The 18379-nt window shown below is 39.2% G+C and overlaps 1 protein-coding gene across 4 annotated transcripts in view; it reads right to left on the bottom strand.

Moving 5' to 3' along the window:
* Positions 1 to 18379, bottom strand: part of ABI2 (abl interactor 2) — a 77009-nt gene that overhangs the window by 11502 nt on the left and 47128 nt on the right. Inside the window, exons 4-9 of one of the 4 annotated variants that reach the window (XM_067298759.1) lie at positions 13813 to 13910; positions 12817 to 12963; positions 11661 to 11785; positions 7693 to 7851; positions 3292 to 3378; positions 2793 to 2966 (exon numbers count right to left, since the gene is read on the bottom strand). In XM_067298759.1, coding sequence (XP_067154860.1) covers positions 2793 to 2966; positions 3292 to 3378; positions 7693 to 7851; positions 11661 to 11785; positions 12817 to 12963; positions 13813 to 13910 — 790 coding nt within the window. The remainder of the gene's footprint in view (positions 1 to 2792; positions 2967 to 3291; positions 3379 to 7692; positions 7852 to 11660; positions 11786 to 12816; positions 12964 to 13812; positions 13911 to 18379) is intronic. The other 3 variants (XM_067298761.1, XM_067298762.1, XM_067298763.1) reach the window with 3 other exon arrangements.

The following is an 18379-nucleotide window of genomic DNA, read 5'->3' as shown; positions in this document are numbered from 1 at the left end:
GGGGAAGGTTCAGTGAACAAACACACATACCAACACAAGCTACTGCAGAGCAAAAGGGAGAGAATGAGAATGGGAATGTAATTCTGCCCTCTCAGATAGGACCAGAAAAGCATCCTGTTTTCTACTCCATTGTACTGAAAGCCAAAGGAACTATAACTAAAGGAGAAAAAAATCCTAAAACTTAGAGAGAAATGCAAGCAGTAACAAGGGATTTCAATCACAGCAGCACACAATTGTCAACTGATTCAGCTGGCATTTGGTCCTATACTTAACTATAGTTCCAACTGACAACTGTCACATCAAAAAATATATATACTTTTGCATTAGTAAGAGACACTATAAAGAGGCAGGGTGCTGTGGGCTCCTTTTTTCTTGTTAGCTGAAATGCCACTGAAGATTTGCTGAGAGCCAGGTGGCAGGAATAACAGAAACAGAACAAAGATAGTTTTACAAATGTTGAGTTTGGATAAAAGTGTCTTATGGCTGGAAACGTAGTAGAGAGAAAAATCTTGAGACTCGTTCCTGTCAAACAGTAACGTATCTGCAAGCTTTTTCCAGCAGAAAATACGTCAACAGAATCAACCACAGTGAAGCTGGGTGGGCACTGTGCATTCTCTGTACTGCCTGGTAAAGAAGAGTTAATTAAGTAACAGAGCACATCAAATATCTGCTGAAGTGACCTGTACTGATCCTAACCTGAAGAAATTTGCCATCTACCCCCACAGAAAGAAATGCCAAGTCATGAACCCCTTCCCCTCTCCTCTCCTGCCCCAACCTAATTTTGTGAAGTCAGGTAACTAATATCAGTCATGAGCAATCCCCTGCAGACTGTACAGCAAGAAGAGTGCTTTGTATATGAGCTCCCTTTTGTCCTGCCCTCCCCTCCTGGAAATAAGCTTCCCTGACACAAATAAGCTGAAGCAATGTTTAATCAAACAAAGCGTCTGTGTGCATCAACTGAATAATAGTGACATTTGCCGTCAATCAGGGCTGTGGAAAGGTCAATAGATAAAGCAAGTCATGTAAAGACCCTGCAAGTCAGCCATTTTGTCTGACAAATGGTCTCAGCTTGTCAGCAAAGCCTGAATACTCCTTGCACTAAGCCGTTATACCATCTAGGAAGGAAAAGAAAATAGATTTTCCCTCCATCTCCGCTGGGAATAGTGGCATTTTCTTTGGGCTGGAGCTGGCAGAAAGTTCTCCTTCAGTAGTCTTTTTTTTTCCCTGAGCTCCTACAGCGGGTTTATCTTTATGGCATTCCTGAATTTTTCCCCCCTGGTGCAAACTGAATGCATCTAACAGTCACCTAGCTGGGATGCCTGGCTGCTTTGCAGCACTACATTTTATATCACTGATGGGCGAGTGAAGAGTTAACAGGACTGAAGTTTGTCAATTGATATGCAGAAGAACTGATAGCACAAGAGCTGACCTGCACAAAGCTGTTGAACAGAGGACTTAACAGGACTAAAGTCGTCTACCAACCGATATGCGCAAGGACTGATATGCGCAAGGCTGCGGAATGATTAACAAGACTGGAGAAGTGAAGTCTGCCACCTGGAATCTGCACGGACCCCCGGGGAGGGAAGAAACAATACGGAGGTGTTGGGGTCTTGCCTCGCTAGCAGGGTCCTCCCAAGCAGACAGACAGTCCTGTGATTGCAAAACTTGCTAAAAGTCAGCAAAAGCAGTGTTTGCCCAGAGCCCCAGCCGTATAAAAAGAGACTTGGGAGCTAGGAGAGTTTGAGCAGGGACGGGAACGTGACCTGACCATCCTCTCCGGCTGGACCGTGAGTATTCCCCCCCTCCCCTTTTCCTGGGACACTGGGTTAAGGGAACTCCTCGAGGTTGAGAGCCCTCTCACTAGGAGAGTGAACAAGCTAGCTTTCAAGTAGGGATAAGCAGTCCTTCCAATTAATAACGCAGTAATCGATGGTTTCAGGTTATCCTTTCTAAATTAGTAACTGATGGTTTTGTGTTATCCTTCCTAAATTAGTAATCGCATTATTCTAATGGATGTTACTAATCCAAGAACTTGTGTGAGGAAATAAACATCTTTTTTATTATTATTATATTACTGTCTCAGTTGTTGCTATCGAACCTTCATAGCATGACAGCGTGACAATCACCCTTTATTTATTTAGAGGAACAATGCCCTGTTTCACAGGAGAACACCAGGCAGTAGAGGTTTTCATATCCGAGTGCTGCCGAGCCATTTATCTACTCTGTTATTTTACCTGTAGCTTTATTCCAATATATCTCCACACCTGCTCCAGCACTGGAAGACATGTAGCTGCAGCCACATGGCAATGCCCGAGTTAATCAATCCTACAGCAACCCATGGCTTTTTAGCTCAGCACAGCTCCACACGGATAGTGTCACAGCCTCCAGGGCCCCAAACCCACACTTCTCCAAATGCACCCACATGTTCAAATTTCAAATGGGATAGCAGCACTGATTCATTCATTTCTACCCTCTTATGAGTTTGATAATTAGGATCAAGCAGACTACCGAGAGGCGAGTCTTAAGGAGATTACAGAGGATTTAAAAAATCTGTAATTAGCCAGCTAATCATTATCTCCTCCCTTTACAGAGGAAGGGGTGAGAGAGACGGACTCAGCAGAGCAGCTTAACTTTGGTTAAGTTGCTGTTTGGAGGAGCACCTCTGCCACACCACCAAATACGGGCCAAAGGAGGAATCTATGCAGACCTCATATCCCAAGCTGGATGGTAGAACCATACGCAAAACGCTATTACAAAAGCGACCCTAGCATCTCTACTGGCTTTAAACCTACCCTTTTCTAAGTAGGTCCTTGGTGCCCAAGGAGGGTCCTCTTCAGCATAGGGATCACTGTACTCCACCACAGCTGCTTCCTCTTCCTCATAATCCTCTGGAGGTGGGGGTGGAGGTGGGGATTCATCAAACACCGGCTCATCCACAGGTGGTGGCGGAGGAGGAGTATCTGAAACTGAAAAGGAACAGCGATGTAACCATGAAAATGTCTCTAGAACCATGGCAGCAACTTGAAGTAATACTCCCAATCCCAGCTAGTGGCACTGGGAACAACAGCTAGAACTTGTGGAAATACACTCGAGACAACAAAATGCAGAGAAGGAAGGATCAGGTTCTTCCAATAAAATTCTTTCCTTTCCCCCCGCTTAGCAATTTCACACAAACTTGAAGAGGCAGTAAAGAAGGCAGAATTCTGGCTATATACAGGCAAATCTTTTGTCCACTCAAAACAAAAGCCACATCCAGTAATAAATCATAGCACAAGGAAGCAGCAAACTTACTGTTTTCTTGAACTCTGGCCACAAATCCCATTAATGGTAACTGTGGAGTTACCTGTAGGATGGAGGGGGGAGGAGGAGCAAGGGATGCTGCCACAGAAATTAAAAAGAAAGAAGCATTCAGTTAGAAACACAACAAAGCAGCAAACAGGAGAGTAGACATCATCACCACTCAGACAATGTAGCAGTCTGCCAAGAAGCTGAGATAAAAAGGATGATATCCAAAGAAAAATAGCTCAGGTGGTCTAGGCATATTCCTAATTCTTACTTCAAGATTTCTCTATTTTTAAAATTACCAACCCAACTCTTTTTCATAAGGTCAAGAACCCATACTGAATTGCTTCTCTGATCTAATTATGAAACTCCCTTTGCTGAATTTTATTACTGCAGCAATACAGGACTTTATGAACAGACCAAACAAATACATCAAGAGGATTCTCACCATAATCCCCCACCTTTTAGATCAACAAAACATTTCTGGAGGTAAGAGAGAACACATCTTTTCTGTAACAGCAACCATAAATCCTTAGTACTAAAAATGGATATAACTAGTTTTCTTCAAAACACAAGCCAAAAATCAAATGAGTCAGTTATTTCAGATGAAACAGAGAAAGAGGCCTTTGAGAAACTGAACGTACGTGGACAACAACAGAGCTTCTGACCAGGGGCCTTGCCCGTAGAACAAAACACAGCGTGCTGCTGCGCAACAGCAGAGCCTATTCCAGATGTGCTGGCTCATTTCCTTTCCACCTGATTTGCAGACCACAACCTTGACGTCTATAGAGCTGTTTTACTGGCACCAGAAGAGCCATCTTTTTGTACAATACATGTGAATTCACATTTAAAGAATATAATATGATTCAGTTTAAAAATGTTATAACACTAAATTCTGGTCTGAGCCAGGAATGAAAGTTGTGAGAAGATTTTACTGTGTAAGGTTTCATGACCGTTTTGCAAGGATAATGCAGTACAATTGCTTTTTTGAAGCAGGTACAAGATTATTTTTCAGAAAACACACCCCAGGACAAGCACAATTAAATAACTTTCTCATTAGTGGTGGCATACAAAACATTTAATCAGGTCCAAGAAAAGAGGGGAAAAAGTCTACATTTACATGTACCAGTATATTTGTTTAGCTTGCAGAACAGAACTAATTAAATTTCAGCTAATTCCAGAGTTGGTAAGAAAACTTCCATGTAATGATTTAGTATTTTCAGAATTAATTCACATCACCATAGAAAGTGAAGAGAACTCCAAGGCATTTAAAATTTATGTCTCAAAATTTCCTCTCATTTATTTTCTTTCCGTAACTATTTTCAGAAGCTCTTTGAATTTCTTCTGCCACTCTCTTTCACACTCCTAACGCTACCATGCACCCCAAACAAAAAGAAAGCATAAAGGAACCATCATCCTTTTTGTTGCAGAAACCTACTTGCAACTCCATACAAAGCAAGCTCCATTATCTCACCATTTAATTGCTATTTCTTGAGAAAATCGAAATGCTTTTCTAATTACATCTTCTTTGACTTGAATGAAGTGACCCTAAAGAGTATTTGTTCCTTCAAGAGTAACCATAGTAGTTGGGAAAAGGTTTTGTGTTGGATTTTTCAAAGCAGGAAAAGGGAATTTGAATTTCAAGCTGCATGGAAATGCAGTAATATTCAGGAATTCGGCATTCCTGTGTAACTATGAAATCTCAGCCTTTTTAATTATATATGCTATAAAAAATGCTCCATTTCAAAATGTTTTCTCTATTCAAAATCATATGAATTCATAAGATTCGTACCTATTGTACGAGACTAAGCTTTAGTTTCCTAGGTCTCTTCATCGTGCTTTGTTCATGCGCTATATGTAATTCATTGAAGGAGGTAACTAGCTTTTCCAGGTAAAAGAAAAAATTACTCTAGATGAGCACTTGAGGCAACTATGGAAAATCCTTTTGTTTAGTTTAATCAAAATGGTGATGCTAACACTAGCTGACATCACTCCTTGTTTATTGCATCTATTTGTTGAGTTCCGTGCTTCAGTCTACATGCAGTGCGGGGACTAGCATATTATTTGCTTCTCTATGATACATAATGACTCTAAGCTAATTTTGGCCTTCAGAAGCTGATACAAAACATGTTTTATTAATGACTGCATTTATAAAATGTATTAGAAGAACTCTACTGTACTCCTGCTATCTCAAAAGGCAAGAAAAACATCAGCTTAAGCCCTCCCACCCAGCTTCCTTCCACATACACCAGTGGTGGATTATAGGTTTACCTACACGATTGCTTTAAATTAATTCAGAAATGCACAAGAGCACTTTACATTGGCTCGCTCTGGCCTGGTAAGAACATAGCTGTATAAAGTGCGTGCAGTGCAGACCACTGTCCCAGTGCCCACCAAGTTTTTCTCAGTTTTTTTAACCTGTACTGAGCTCCATGCTGCTGGCACCTATATTGCTACTGATATCTAAGGTAGCTAAATTTACCCCACTTGTTAGGTGACATGGCTGGCAACAGTGGCTTTGGGACAGACATATGCTAAGATCAGTTACAATCTGCACTTAACATTTTCTTTTCAATTGTTAAAAAAAGTCTCGACATGAAGTAGAGAAATTACATTGCCTTAGAAATGTTATTCAAAAGAATAGAATAGGACAGGTGTCTTTCACTGTCCTACAAACTCAATAAACCAGAATGACTATCCCAACACACTAAAGAAAAACGCAAGTGGAAAAACAGTATTCCTTTATTGCCAAACAACCTGCAAAGAGAAAGGAGAACAAACTTTTCACACCTACAAGCCCTAAGTTTGTGTTTTCTCCCTCCCTTCAGGAATGCTGAGAAGCAGCCGTGGCCCCTGCCCTGCCACTGCTCCCTCCTGCTCCTCACAGACACAACAGACCCTCTGTTCATAGGGTCTTCAACAACTGTCCTTGCCTGCGCATCCTCTTCCTCCGAGGCGCAGGCCCCAAAAACCCTGTTTTAGTCTAACTACAAAGCTAATAAATTCTGTATTCTGCTAAGTACAACAACCTTAAAAAGAAAATCTCTTACTACAGCTGCTTATTTATGTTGTATCAAGTATGGTACTATCATTGAAGCATTTTCTTTGTGATTTACAGTTCCAGTGACTAATCACTGTAATCATTACTTTCTTTCTGGGTACACAGGCTGAACTGCGGTTACACAGCTTATTCAGAGTCTATTTGGCATCTTCTATGACTACATTTTGACAATGCAACCATAACTTCCAGAGAGTTATCCCTTTCCTAAAGCAGAAACGCACAGCAGATGTCAAAAACTCTGGATATATTAAAAATCCTGTTTACTGCAAAGGTAATCCTGAAGGGTTCCCTTTACAGCTATGTCCCTTTCCTTCTTGTCCATCCCCTCTAACCTTCAGTATGCACATAATGTGCTAAACAAATACTGTGTATTTCAGGCAGCTAGGCTGCAGTTTAGTCATACATCTTCCTCCTTTCCCATGCCCTCAGCAGGACCATCCATTTCCTACTTAAGTTAAGCACACGCATCTCGTTGCAGGCTAGTTCACAAGTAGTAATACTTGAACCTAATCCAATCCCTTAAAAGCAGTTTGCAGCATCTGACCTGATTTCAAGTTCAGTGAACAATTTAAAAACAGCACAACAGCACTGAAGTGCTTGCAAGTCAACATTCAGTCTGGCTTGTAATCGGGTATTTCTAACGAGGAACCTTTCATATGCCCTTTGCATCTTTCTGCATCTTTGTCAAAAAGCCTCTCCTACTCTGGTACGAATACCTTTGTCTCTCACCAGAAGCACAGGGAAAAAGGCTCCTGAGACGAACAGCTGCTGCATTTTTCCCTGACATACAGGACACACCACTCCTGACAGGTCATCCATTAAAATAACATCACATATGAAACTTAACAGATGACACAGCTCCCCTGCATCCCATACTACCTAACACCACTGATGTTTCTCAGACGTCTGATGACTTACCCTTATAAAACAAGGGCACCTTCTTGGACTGTCCATTAATCAGAAGGAAAAATCATACAAGCATGCAGACTGATTAACGAAGAATAGTGTTCTGGTACAAAATCATATACTCATCCCACACCAAGACAGATATATGGGGCATGGTATAGTAAAGGACTAAAGCTTGTCTAATGGGGATTACACAAATCAGTGACATCAAGAGTAATTTATCTGGCAACAAATCTTGCATTGTTCTAGGCTGCTTGCCACAGTGGAAGCTGAATGCTCTATACTTGGACCATAGCTTCGGCACGGCTACCAGGAACATACCGCAACTTACCTGACACTAACTGTAACATCTACTACAGAGACAGAACAGAAGGTTTCAGAGATCTGAAGCCCAGTCAATTCACCACCGTGCTGAATTCAACACAGCAGAACCACTTTCTTACCTGGGTTCTGGTTATAAAAAGGCCCTCCATTCATCTGGTTCTGAAGGCTCGTCTGTGATGTGATTGAAGGAGGACGCCGATACGGCAAAGAACCCCCTATTGTCGGGGGCGTGTGCCGAGACGCAGGTCTGTTCATGCTGTAGAACTGAACTGGGTGGCCTAGGTTAGAGAGAGAGATGTGTTAGCAAAGAGAAGAATGAAGCCTGGCTTTTTCATGTCGACATTCAAGATTCAAAGGCTTGGAAAGTTTGGGGGGTTTTTTGGTTTTGTTGTTGTTGTTGTTGTTGTTTTTAAAGAAAGTCTGCATCCTAGGGAGCATTCAGCCAGTTCAGCTGCCAGACTGGCAGAACACTGAATGTCTCAATAGCAACACAAAAAATAACTCTCCCAACTGCCTATGCTCAGAATTGCTAGCAAGAGTCAGCAAGAAAATGCAAAGGCATGTAAGCTACAAAGTTTCAAAACGATAGAAAATAATTTCTAGTTAATTCATTTTATATAATGTGTTATAATAACCTTTTGCAGATTTACAAGCCTGCAAAAAATGAAACACTTCATAGTCCAGCAATTAAGCAACCAAAGTATGCACAAACTAACTGTCTGTCATCTCTAAGACTCAAAGATGTTACCTTCTACAATGGAATGACACAACAATACTAACTATCTCAGCGCTGTCCAAGAAACATGCAGAGGATCATCTGGGGAAAAGAGAATGTTAGAAACTGCCTGAAGGATAGAATAAATGAAATCACACTCAAGGATCCTCTTTCATGAAGCTATCAATTGAAACAACTCCTTAAAAAGCTTGCTTTCCATTCTAATCAACTTGCATATCAAAATAATTGATTCTGAATCTAACTAAGCAATACATCTTTTTCACAGGACACTAACAAAAAACTAGCAATTAACTTTGCATCTCACTCATCAGAACCCAACACTAATCATGAAACAAGACATGAAGTTATCATCTGTGCTCCCATAAAGTTCTGCAGCTCATATACTGTATCTAGCGGTATTCAGTAAACTGGATTTCATACATCAATATGGATTATTCTCCTCCCTAATGATTCTGCCTCCGTTATATGGACTACAGCAAAATTTCATGGTTAGCAAAAAATGAGGGGGGTAGGAGTGTTTATTGTGGTTGAGGAGGGATGCATGCAGGGAAGTAAATAAGGAAACATAACACATGAATGAGTTATTTTTTAAATATCTGCATTGTTCTGTTCTCATACACTGTGGTAGGAGGTTCTCCGCTATGTTTTGATTGCTTTGCAAAACTTCACACTAAGTCCGTACAGAAAATGCAAGTAGTTTGCTGTGTTACGTGCTTCTAAGAGCAAATGCATGAACTAGAGATTCACATTCCTCCTGTTTTGTACAGGTATATAAGTTTCAAATGATGCATCTTCTACAGATGAGGAATGAAAACAGCTACCAAACAATCCACCTAGTACATATGCTTTTTCACATTTTTCCTCGTGAGCCTTTCCAGTGTGTCTCCCTGTTAATTTAAAGTGCTGCAGAAATTGGTGGTAATCGGAGAGAAGGGAGGAGAGAAGGAAAATGGTAAGAGATCCATAAGGAGCAAAAACTGCAAACCCATAAAAGGTAAACTAATTAGTCTCTTCATATATTTTATTTCGGAGAAGCCATGCAAGCACTTCACTAATAAAACAGGGAAACAAAAGATCCTAAAAATAGCAATTAACTTGAAATTTCTCTTACCAAATTGTAAATATGAATTTCTAGCCATTACAATGTTTATTCTGCTTGATTTTGATTTGTCAAAAATGCAGAAGCAATATGGCTCAAGAACTGGAATATTCATAGTGCATCAAAAACTGAAAACTGTTTGAGGTCCCGTCTGACACACCTCATCTTCTAAACACCAAAGAAGTTTAGACATCAGGATGACTTCCTGGAACCAAAATTCATCGCAGTTCAGAAGCTTCTAGTCATAGTCATAGATTCTAGTACAAGTATTTTCTAATTTTATATGTGCCAGGGCACCTTAAAATAAATACTACTTCAGGAATGCTTCTGGCACCTGATGAAATTCTTACTATGAGAGGTCAACATTACTAAATACACAAACCAATTCACAACCCTGGAATAAGACTCCGCTATCATCAAAAGCAAGGAAGCACATATCTATTGATGAATTTGACTGCCTAAAGCAGATCTTTACAATGCAACATAACATCTAATCAAAAGCTAATACAGCACTGTTACAGTTAGTAAGTACCAATGCTGCAACATTAGCAAATGAGGAAATAAAAAACAGTGATTTCATAAGCATTAATAAAGCAAGTTGTAATATACACTATAAATACCACCTATTAAGCAAAATAGTTTAGTACTATTCTGCCAAATAAATACATTGAACACAAAAAACCCGTCCTTTTTAACAGTTTGTTGAAAGGAGACTTATCATTCCAAGGCATCGGAGAGGCAAGTTATATATATTAAACTTTGCTAGATGCCCCTTTTTTAATTCCATTACTGGAAGAGAATAATGAGACCCAGAACCACCACTGCCTTTTTCCCCCAAACCTAATTTTTCTATGAGACTCTCAGTATCCAAAGTGCAACAGATAAAATGATTGTTTTTTATGAAACCAGCATACCTTGAATTGTCTGCTATAACCAACAGCTTATAACTGGATATTAACAGATATTTTCTAGCTATATTTAAAAAGATCACTGCTTCTGAAGGAACTCTGAAAAGCCTTGGACTGTGATCACATCTCGGCTCATCTGCCCACGACCTGGAGCAGACACTCACCTGTAGAGGGTGTGGAAGAAACAGCAGGGGGAGTTGGAGAGGTGAAGCCATCAGCAAGGGGCTGGGCTCCTGCAGCAGCAGCAGCATCTGGGGCAGCGGAGGAAGGGGCAGGAGCAGGAGGGGCAGGGGTAGGGGCAGGGGCAGGAGCAGAGGTAGCAGGAAGGGGAGAGGTGCCAGCCGAGCCAGCAGGGGCTAAGTGAAGAGAGGAGGAAGAGGTGGAGTTAATAAGGAGATCATGTTAGCAAGGATTAGAGAAAGCCTTTGACTATTCAGTGTTAGCTACTTATTAGATGCATAGTATTTTAGAATATGCAAGGAGAGGAGAGAAAAATGAAGCTATTAAAGAAAGGCTCATTCCTATGTAGACAGTAAATGAGGGTCAAGCAAATCTGCTGCTTCTTTCCAGGTCTGAAGGTAGTAACTCAGAGCTTTTCACTGAAAGCCATTACTTCTGAAAGATGTCTTTACTCTCTGTTATTCACGCTCCGATATGTAGCACGGCAGCCTTAGCTTTTGTACAAAATTAGAAAGCATACAGAAGAGGAAAGCCAAAAATTTCCAGTGCCAGTTCTCTGTTCAGAAACCTCATGTATTTCAGATCACAGTGCATGCCAGCTATACCCTTTTCTTCACTGAAAGGGCTGACTGCCTGAGCAAAGGAAAAAGGAGTGCTAATATCACTTCCTATTTCTGTAAAGCCTGAGGTGGTTACATTTGAACAAATGCCTTTTTGTAATATTCAACGAGGCTTGCATTAATGTACTAAAGATATACTCTGTGCTTGCCTCTCTTTTAGTCTAATTGTCTAAAAGCAAGCTTTTAGATATCTGCATAGACAGCCAACGAAAGACCGTCTACTTTGCTAAAAGAACAAGGGAGAAGCTTCCCCCCGCACTGAAACAGGTGCTGTGTCTTAGTCACATGTAGGCAATCGGCAAAAAAATATGATAAATCAATTAACATATATTAGAAATACTAGAGCACACCAGACACTCCCACGAAAGATACTACTTTATTCAAACTCGTCCTATCAACAGCAAGTATATCTCAAGGTTTGCATGCTTCTGGAAAATGAACTTTGAGACAGCTCGTGGGGGTTTACTCACCACTGTGTTTAGGAGACTTGCAAACACAGAAGTTAATGCTTAGGCAGACAGAGGAACAGCAAGGTCCCGTTTACCTGGGTAGACACTGGGAGGAGACGGTGTGGGAACAGCAATAGGAACACCCACACTTCCGCTTCCGCTGTTCTCTCGACTGCTGCTCCGACTACTTGGGTGGCTTCCTCCGCTGCTCCCACTGCTGCTAAAGAAACCAAAATAACCCACGACATGAATATGCTGCTCTGCATGCAGAACACACGTTCCCAACATCGAATCTCACTAATTCATAGCAGTAACAGGGAACAATTGAAAAGAAAGAGGGACGATATAAACCAAAAGCTTATTTTTTTCCAAAACTCCTCTTCATTTGGGTTATAGCACAACAGAGTTTTCACCTACTGAACTTGTCCAAGTATGAAACACTTCAGGAACCTGCTTCCAAAGCACATCATTCCAACATTGTTAAACCCATGCTGAGCAAATACAGACCTTTTTTCTGTAACTTAAAAAATGTTTTCATATGCTTTCACGTAAGACCACTGAACTCTGGAAATTGTAAGATAGTAAAGTGAAAAATCAGTTTTTCTTTTGTTTTAAGTCCATTTATTTAGCCAGTCTCAAGTATTTATGACGTTTAAAAAGCAAAGATTTCAAGGGAAGTTTCAGACATGTGACAGCATGAAACTCCTCTCACTACCCTGGAGAAAAGGCTAGCCTTTTGAGATACTACAGTGATACAGCTTAGCTCTATTCTGTATTTGAAGTTATTAGGAACTTCAAAATGCAACACTCTTTTTGAACGACTCAATATAAAGACATCAAAGACATTTTAAACAAAACTGTGAACTACAAGCATACCATGCAGTCATTGAACGTGCCTAATTCAAGCTGTGTACAGTCTTTTCCCAATTTTGTAAACATTTCGTAGAATAATATCACAATCTACATAGTTGAAAGACTTCACAATTTTAGTAACATATTAACTCTATAACTAAGTGATAGGACTACAATAAAGGTGATTGTGGGATTAAGTGAACAATGTTAACATTATGATCCACTATTCTGGTTTTATTAAAATGCATTCTCACCATGCCAAATGGCATTCCCAGTCCATATCGTGAATTAGCAAGCCTCTTTGTAGAGGTCCAGATGGACTTTATACTTATCATAGCACTTTGAGTCCCTATGGCTGTATGATACTAAGCACACTTCATGCAGGACTACACTGAGTACCTGTATGTGCGATTCCTCTGATTCACAGATGCTGTTCTAACAGGGCTCTGCTGCGAAGGAGCCATATTGCGTGTTGGGCTAGGCACGTAGTCATTTGGTACCACCGGAGGACGCACTGGCTCCAACGTGCGATAGGGAGAGTGACGCCTACACAGGGAAAAGCATATTTCAGAAGCAAATTCAGACAATATACATGCAACCAAAGATTTCTCATTCTTTAAAAGTTAGCTACCTACTAATCAGTATCAGGAGCTGAAAAAATGTTTTTCTATAAAGTTCGCAATATCTCTTTCAGAGGATGTCAAAAAAATAAAGGATGTTCTTCCAGTACTTCAGTCTCCACCTGCTTTTTCTGTTCAGAGACTTTGTGCTGCACAACTCATTCATCCAAAGATTTACTTGGGGTACAACATATCATCTTATGTTCACTAGATCAGAACAGCATATAGGAACATTTATATCTTGTTTTAAAACTAAAAAGACAAGGTCTGTATGCACATATGTAATCAAATACTAACAAACAGCACATTTACAATACATTTCCTAAGGATTCTATCATCCAGAAGTTGGGTCAAAGTCAAGTTTATAGGCTTCGTGGGAAAATACTTTTATCACACACAGCAAAAATAATTAATGAATAGTACCATATACCAATTCAGATATTAACTTTTCTGGTTGTTTAGCACCACCTGTCAAAGTTACACAGTTAATGACCCTATACTCCAAACGGGTAGTTTTAAGTGTCCTGCAATGATTAAAATTAAAAAAAAAAAAAAAAAAAAAAAATCTTCTCACCACCATCTTCTGTCAGAAACACTTTATTTAAGACATGATCAGTGTAAAGGATGCTGATGTAATGTCTCTTGGCCTGCAGATCAGACCATTTGTGAACAGTTAAAGAAACAAAACAAAACCACACACACAAAGAAAGAATCTTTCCTTTTTTTTTCCTCCTGTTCACCAAAGCCCCTTTACATGTTCAGTAACTGTACTTACCCAATAGTTCCTTTTCCTGACATTGGTGGACTTGGTGGCTTCTGGGTGGGCGGTGTCGTACGAGGCAGCCCACCCATCTTCATATTCTGTGTGCTGACCTGTAGGAAAGAATGGGGAGAAAAATGGCCTTCACTAAGCTCAGCTTCTGGGGGCAGAGACACCAAGATTCCTTTAGCAATTAACTCTAAGTAGGGGAAGGTTTAAACAAAAAAAATTGAGAGGCCATGCATACTATATGCAATTTCCACTCTGCTAGAAGTCAAGAGTTGTGCTCAAAGGACTCTTTATTTTATAGGGCTTTCCAAAATTGTATATATAGAGAGACAGAGTGAATTTGCCTTTAGGCTATCACATAGACATTAGATCACTGAAAATACAAATACTGTATCTAACTCCACTAAACCTCCCATTTCACAAGGCAGTCACCTTTTAAGATAAAGGCAGTTTTTTCTGGTTGCACTACTGAATGGTAAAACTGCAAAACTGCTTTTGAGTACTCTTTAAAAATAGTAGAGTTTTTCTAATAGGCTACAATTTATAGTAATCAATATAAATAAGGAGAAGCCAATACAGCCTCCAGGTATGATCCATTAATGCTTTAATGTTTTCACAGTACTGTATCAAGACTGTTTAACATATTGGCTATTTTTTTAGATAATATATATATTTCATATATACATAAATATATAGAGAAAGCTATATGGAGAAAAATATAGAGACATAGTTTTTTTCCCCACCAAATTTGTAACATTTTAATACCTAAGCACTTTGGAAAGTAAATGGATGGTGAGAAAAATTATGAACAGCAATCTGATACTATTGTTGTCACCCCCCCCTTTTTTTAGCTTATAATACTAATGAATTAATTTTTATATAAGGTCTTTATATAAGACATAATTTCTAAATAAATAAGTATTTTTTTTAGAAAGTTATCTGCATTCCTGATTGATTTATCAATCTAAGAGTCATAGGCCATTATTACTGATGTAGGCATTTTGTTTACGTGCATACTGCCAGTCAATGCATGCACCGTTACAGGAATTAGCACATGGTCTTCTTACAAGTCTCTGTTAAATGGCTTTTGATTTATGAATGCCCAAACTATCACTTAGACATAGAGATGTCCAACAAACCAAAAAGAAGTATGCTTACATCCCTTTTTCTGTTGTTCATGTCATACTCTATTTCACAGTGTTTCTTATTTCCAAAACAAATATCTTGTCTACTGCCCCTACTTCACATATAAAAAAGGCACACTGAACAAGACATTAAGAATATTTGCAAACATCATTAAAGGCAAATTACTCCTTTATAGTTTGAATGTAAAACCTAGGCAATGTTTGTTTTTGTTAATATATAAATAATGAGAAGAGTGTAAAGAGTAATATATTCAGTATACTAAAACACTGAAACTTGATTCCCTTGCTGTAATGCAAGAACAGTGCTATCACATTTTTAATTTCCTGGGAAGAAAAGAAAATCAAGCTTTGCAAGTTTTTATTTTTTTGGTCAGTTTAAAAATAAAACGTTTGGATTTCATTTTGCAAAAGTGTTTCAAAATGGCAAGTTAAGAAAACAAATCTTTTGAAAAGCATTATAAAGTCCTTTAAGCCAACTCTAAGCAACAAGAAATCTAAAGTTAATTCAAGTGAGGGACTAGGTAAGCACTGAACTACAACTACTTGAAGGGAAGAGGAAAAGTGTAAAATGAAACTACATTTTATTCTATACACGGAACATTAAGAAATAGCCCAAAAGCTGAAAAAAAATTTTTTAAAGTTGCAGCACCCCCTCTATTTCCTCTTTCATTAAAGACATCTGTATCACCCACCTACCTATTTGAGTTGTCCAAAGAAAAAACCCAAGCAAACCCCCCCACCCTTAATTAAACACTTGCCACTACATCACTTCCTACACACATACATTTCCATCAGTCCATTAAGCCTAGTGGGCAGGGGTTTCAGATGTCTTTAGATGACAGCAAATTTAGACCAACCTGTGTGTCCCTGAATATCCCATCTAGGTGTTTTAACCAGCTACACAATTGTTTCTTACAGATGATGTAACCATTAGCTATCACTTTACAGCAAATATAACATCCCATGTATTTAATCCTGCCTTAAAGAACAGTACTATTTGTATATTAGCATTACAGGAACATATGCCTATTGACATAGGAAGGGAAGAAATTTTTAGAAAATGTGGCTAAAGAAAAAATGATCCTTTGCTGGCCAAGAAGTTTCAGTCACAAAGAATTCATTCTTAAGAAAAACTAAACTGAAAGATGGGGAAATGTACTAAGAATAAGCTTAATTTCAGGCTCTTTGAAATGACTTTTCAACTCTGAAACTGAAATGTTGAAAGAGCAAGTAATCAAAGCTTACAGGACTGTCTTTAAATCTGACAGGATTGATGGCTTTAAGATAAGCTACTACAAGTTAAACAACTTTGTCCAAATAAATTCCCCTTTGACTTATGGCCAAATAATCACAGAAAAGAAACAGGCAATATAAAGTTCTTCCAACAGTTCTGACCAACACGGACAGATTTGCTGGAATAATATCACGCAAGACACTAAAAAAGGTTACAGACTGCACTGAAACAAAATGAGAATAAAATTGAAAACTACACTAGTTACAACTTCAGCTGAGATACAAACATATGATTTCCATTTGTCCCCTTCTATGATGACTTCTACTAGAAAAAAAAGAAACCTATTAATGCTCCCTACCTTTGCAAAACTTAATCTATTGCTTTTTCCATTTTGCACCCATTGTTCTTCTTTCATGAAGATAGCTTCCATACACAAATCCTCATCCAAGGACATCCCTCTTACAAACTTTTAAATTCAGAAGCAACCCCTAGAACTCAAGGTCACATTTACATTTGCTGTCAATTTTCAAAAATGTGTCTTCTATAGTAAGTCAGAATTTGCTAGGAGTTGCAGTGTGTCATGACGACATTTCTCCCAGCTCCACACAGCTAGAAGTATCCAGCTCCTAACATGGGAAGCGTCTCCAAAGATGCAGCTGGTTCAGGCAGAGGGCGACAGTAAAGGAAGGCATCTGTCTGTTGGGGTTTGTTTCACCGCAGTCTGCAGGACTCTACAAATCTGTGGTTGGCTTGTAGTTTAGAGCTTGCAAATCCTTTTAGGAAACTCTGTGGCAAGACAGAGCCTGCAACCAAAAACATGAAGGAGTTTCTCTGTCCGTGGTCACAGCTGACAAAAAACAGCTAAAGATTGTGCCAAAAAAAATTGAGAGAGGCAATAAGGATTTGGGCACAAAGCTCAAAAAAAAGACAAGCTGACAGTGTCCTAAAAGAGGGAAGACAACCCTGTGAGCAGACAGCAGAACACAGGACCTACACAAAATGCTTGGAGGGATTTTTCCAAATCTTAAAGATTGAGGCAAAAAAGTAGAAAATACTAGCAACTGAAATTACATGGAGGAACCCCTAACTAATTGTAGGGTGAAGACACAGATGCTCCAGGATAAGCATTTTTTTGACCAGACACTGTACAGAAGCTATTTATACACAAAGTAGCACCCAGCAGAACTTACAGAAGACAATGTCTAAGGACCAAAGCTGCAACTTTGACAGCACTAGAGCTGGGATTTGAAGTTCTGCTGAGGAAAAAATTGCATAAACAACTTAAAACTAGCAGATCCCTGACAAAAACGCATCACGGAGGAAAGACTCCCAGTATGCTTTGAGATCCAGCTCCATGGAAACACCAACAGGATAACCACAGAGAAACACGAGGCTGGAAGTGATCACTATGGCCCTTCCAGTATAAAAAAGGCACTGTAAGTATTTCATCCAACATCATCTATACTGAGCTAGAATGTAAGTTTTAGAAGGGCATTACCTGATGATTTAAGACAGGATACAGGACTGATTAGATCCCTTAGCAAGTAATCATTTAGAATTTCTTTTTTTGCATAATTAAACCTTATTTGTCCAATTTCTACTTCTAGCTACTTCTAGTTTTTCATAGATCCCAGTGATTAAATCGTCTTCTTGTGGTCCTACATATGACTGAGCCTCCTTCATATTTACATTTTTATATAAATTGAACAGATGGATCTTCTTCAGCACTTCACTGTATAACAAATTTGTAATGAAAGAAAGTGGTTAAAACTGAGAAATCCTGCAGTTCATTCAGTACAATTCCTGGGAATGTTTTAATGTGCAAAAAAATTCCCTGAACAAGTGCAGAAATGCATAATTGGTCAGATATCAGAGCTGGTCACCAGATATGCTCCAAGCATTTGCACCAATGCACTGTGTATTTACCCAGTGGTAAGACAGTTAACTGCACAAAAACTTAAACTCACAACATTTTTACTCTTCAACAGAATATCGCATTGGCAGTTTATCTTACTAAGACAATGCCTTTCTTCCCAAAAAGTCTGAATGCAAGATATTCCACACAATCGGATCTCAAGAGGAACTATTTTCTAAAGCCAAAATCAGACTCAGCCCAGAAATATTTAAAAGGTGCTTTACAGTCAAATTAGATTTTCTAAAACCTTCAGGACATCAAAAGAACTGGCTTTTGCCC

This window comes from Apteryx mantelli, chromosome 6 (assembly GCF_036417845.1).
Source record: "Apteryx mantelli isolate bAptMan1 chromosome 6, bAptMan1.hap1, whole genome shotgun sequence".
Lineage (NCBI taxonomy): Eukaryota > Metazoa > Chordata > Aves > Apterygiformes > Apterygidae > Apteryx > Apteryx mantelli.
The sequence above is the reverse complement of the archived record's forward strand: the minus strand, read 5'-3'. Positions and strand labels throughout refer to the sequence as shown.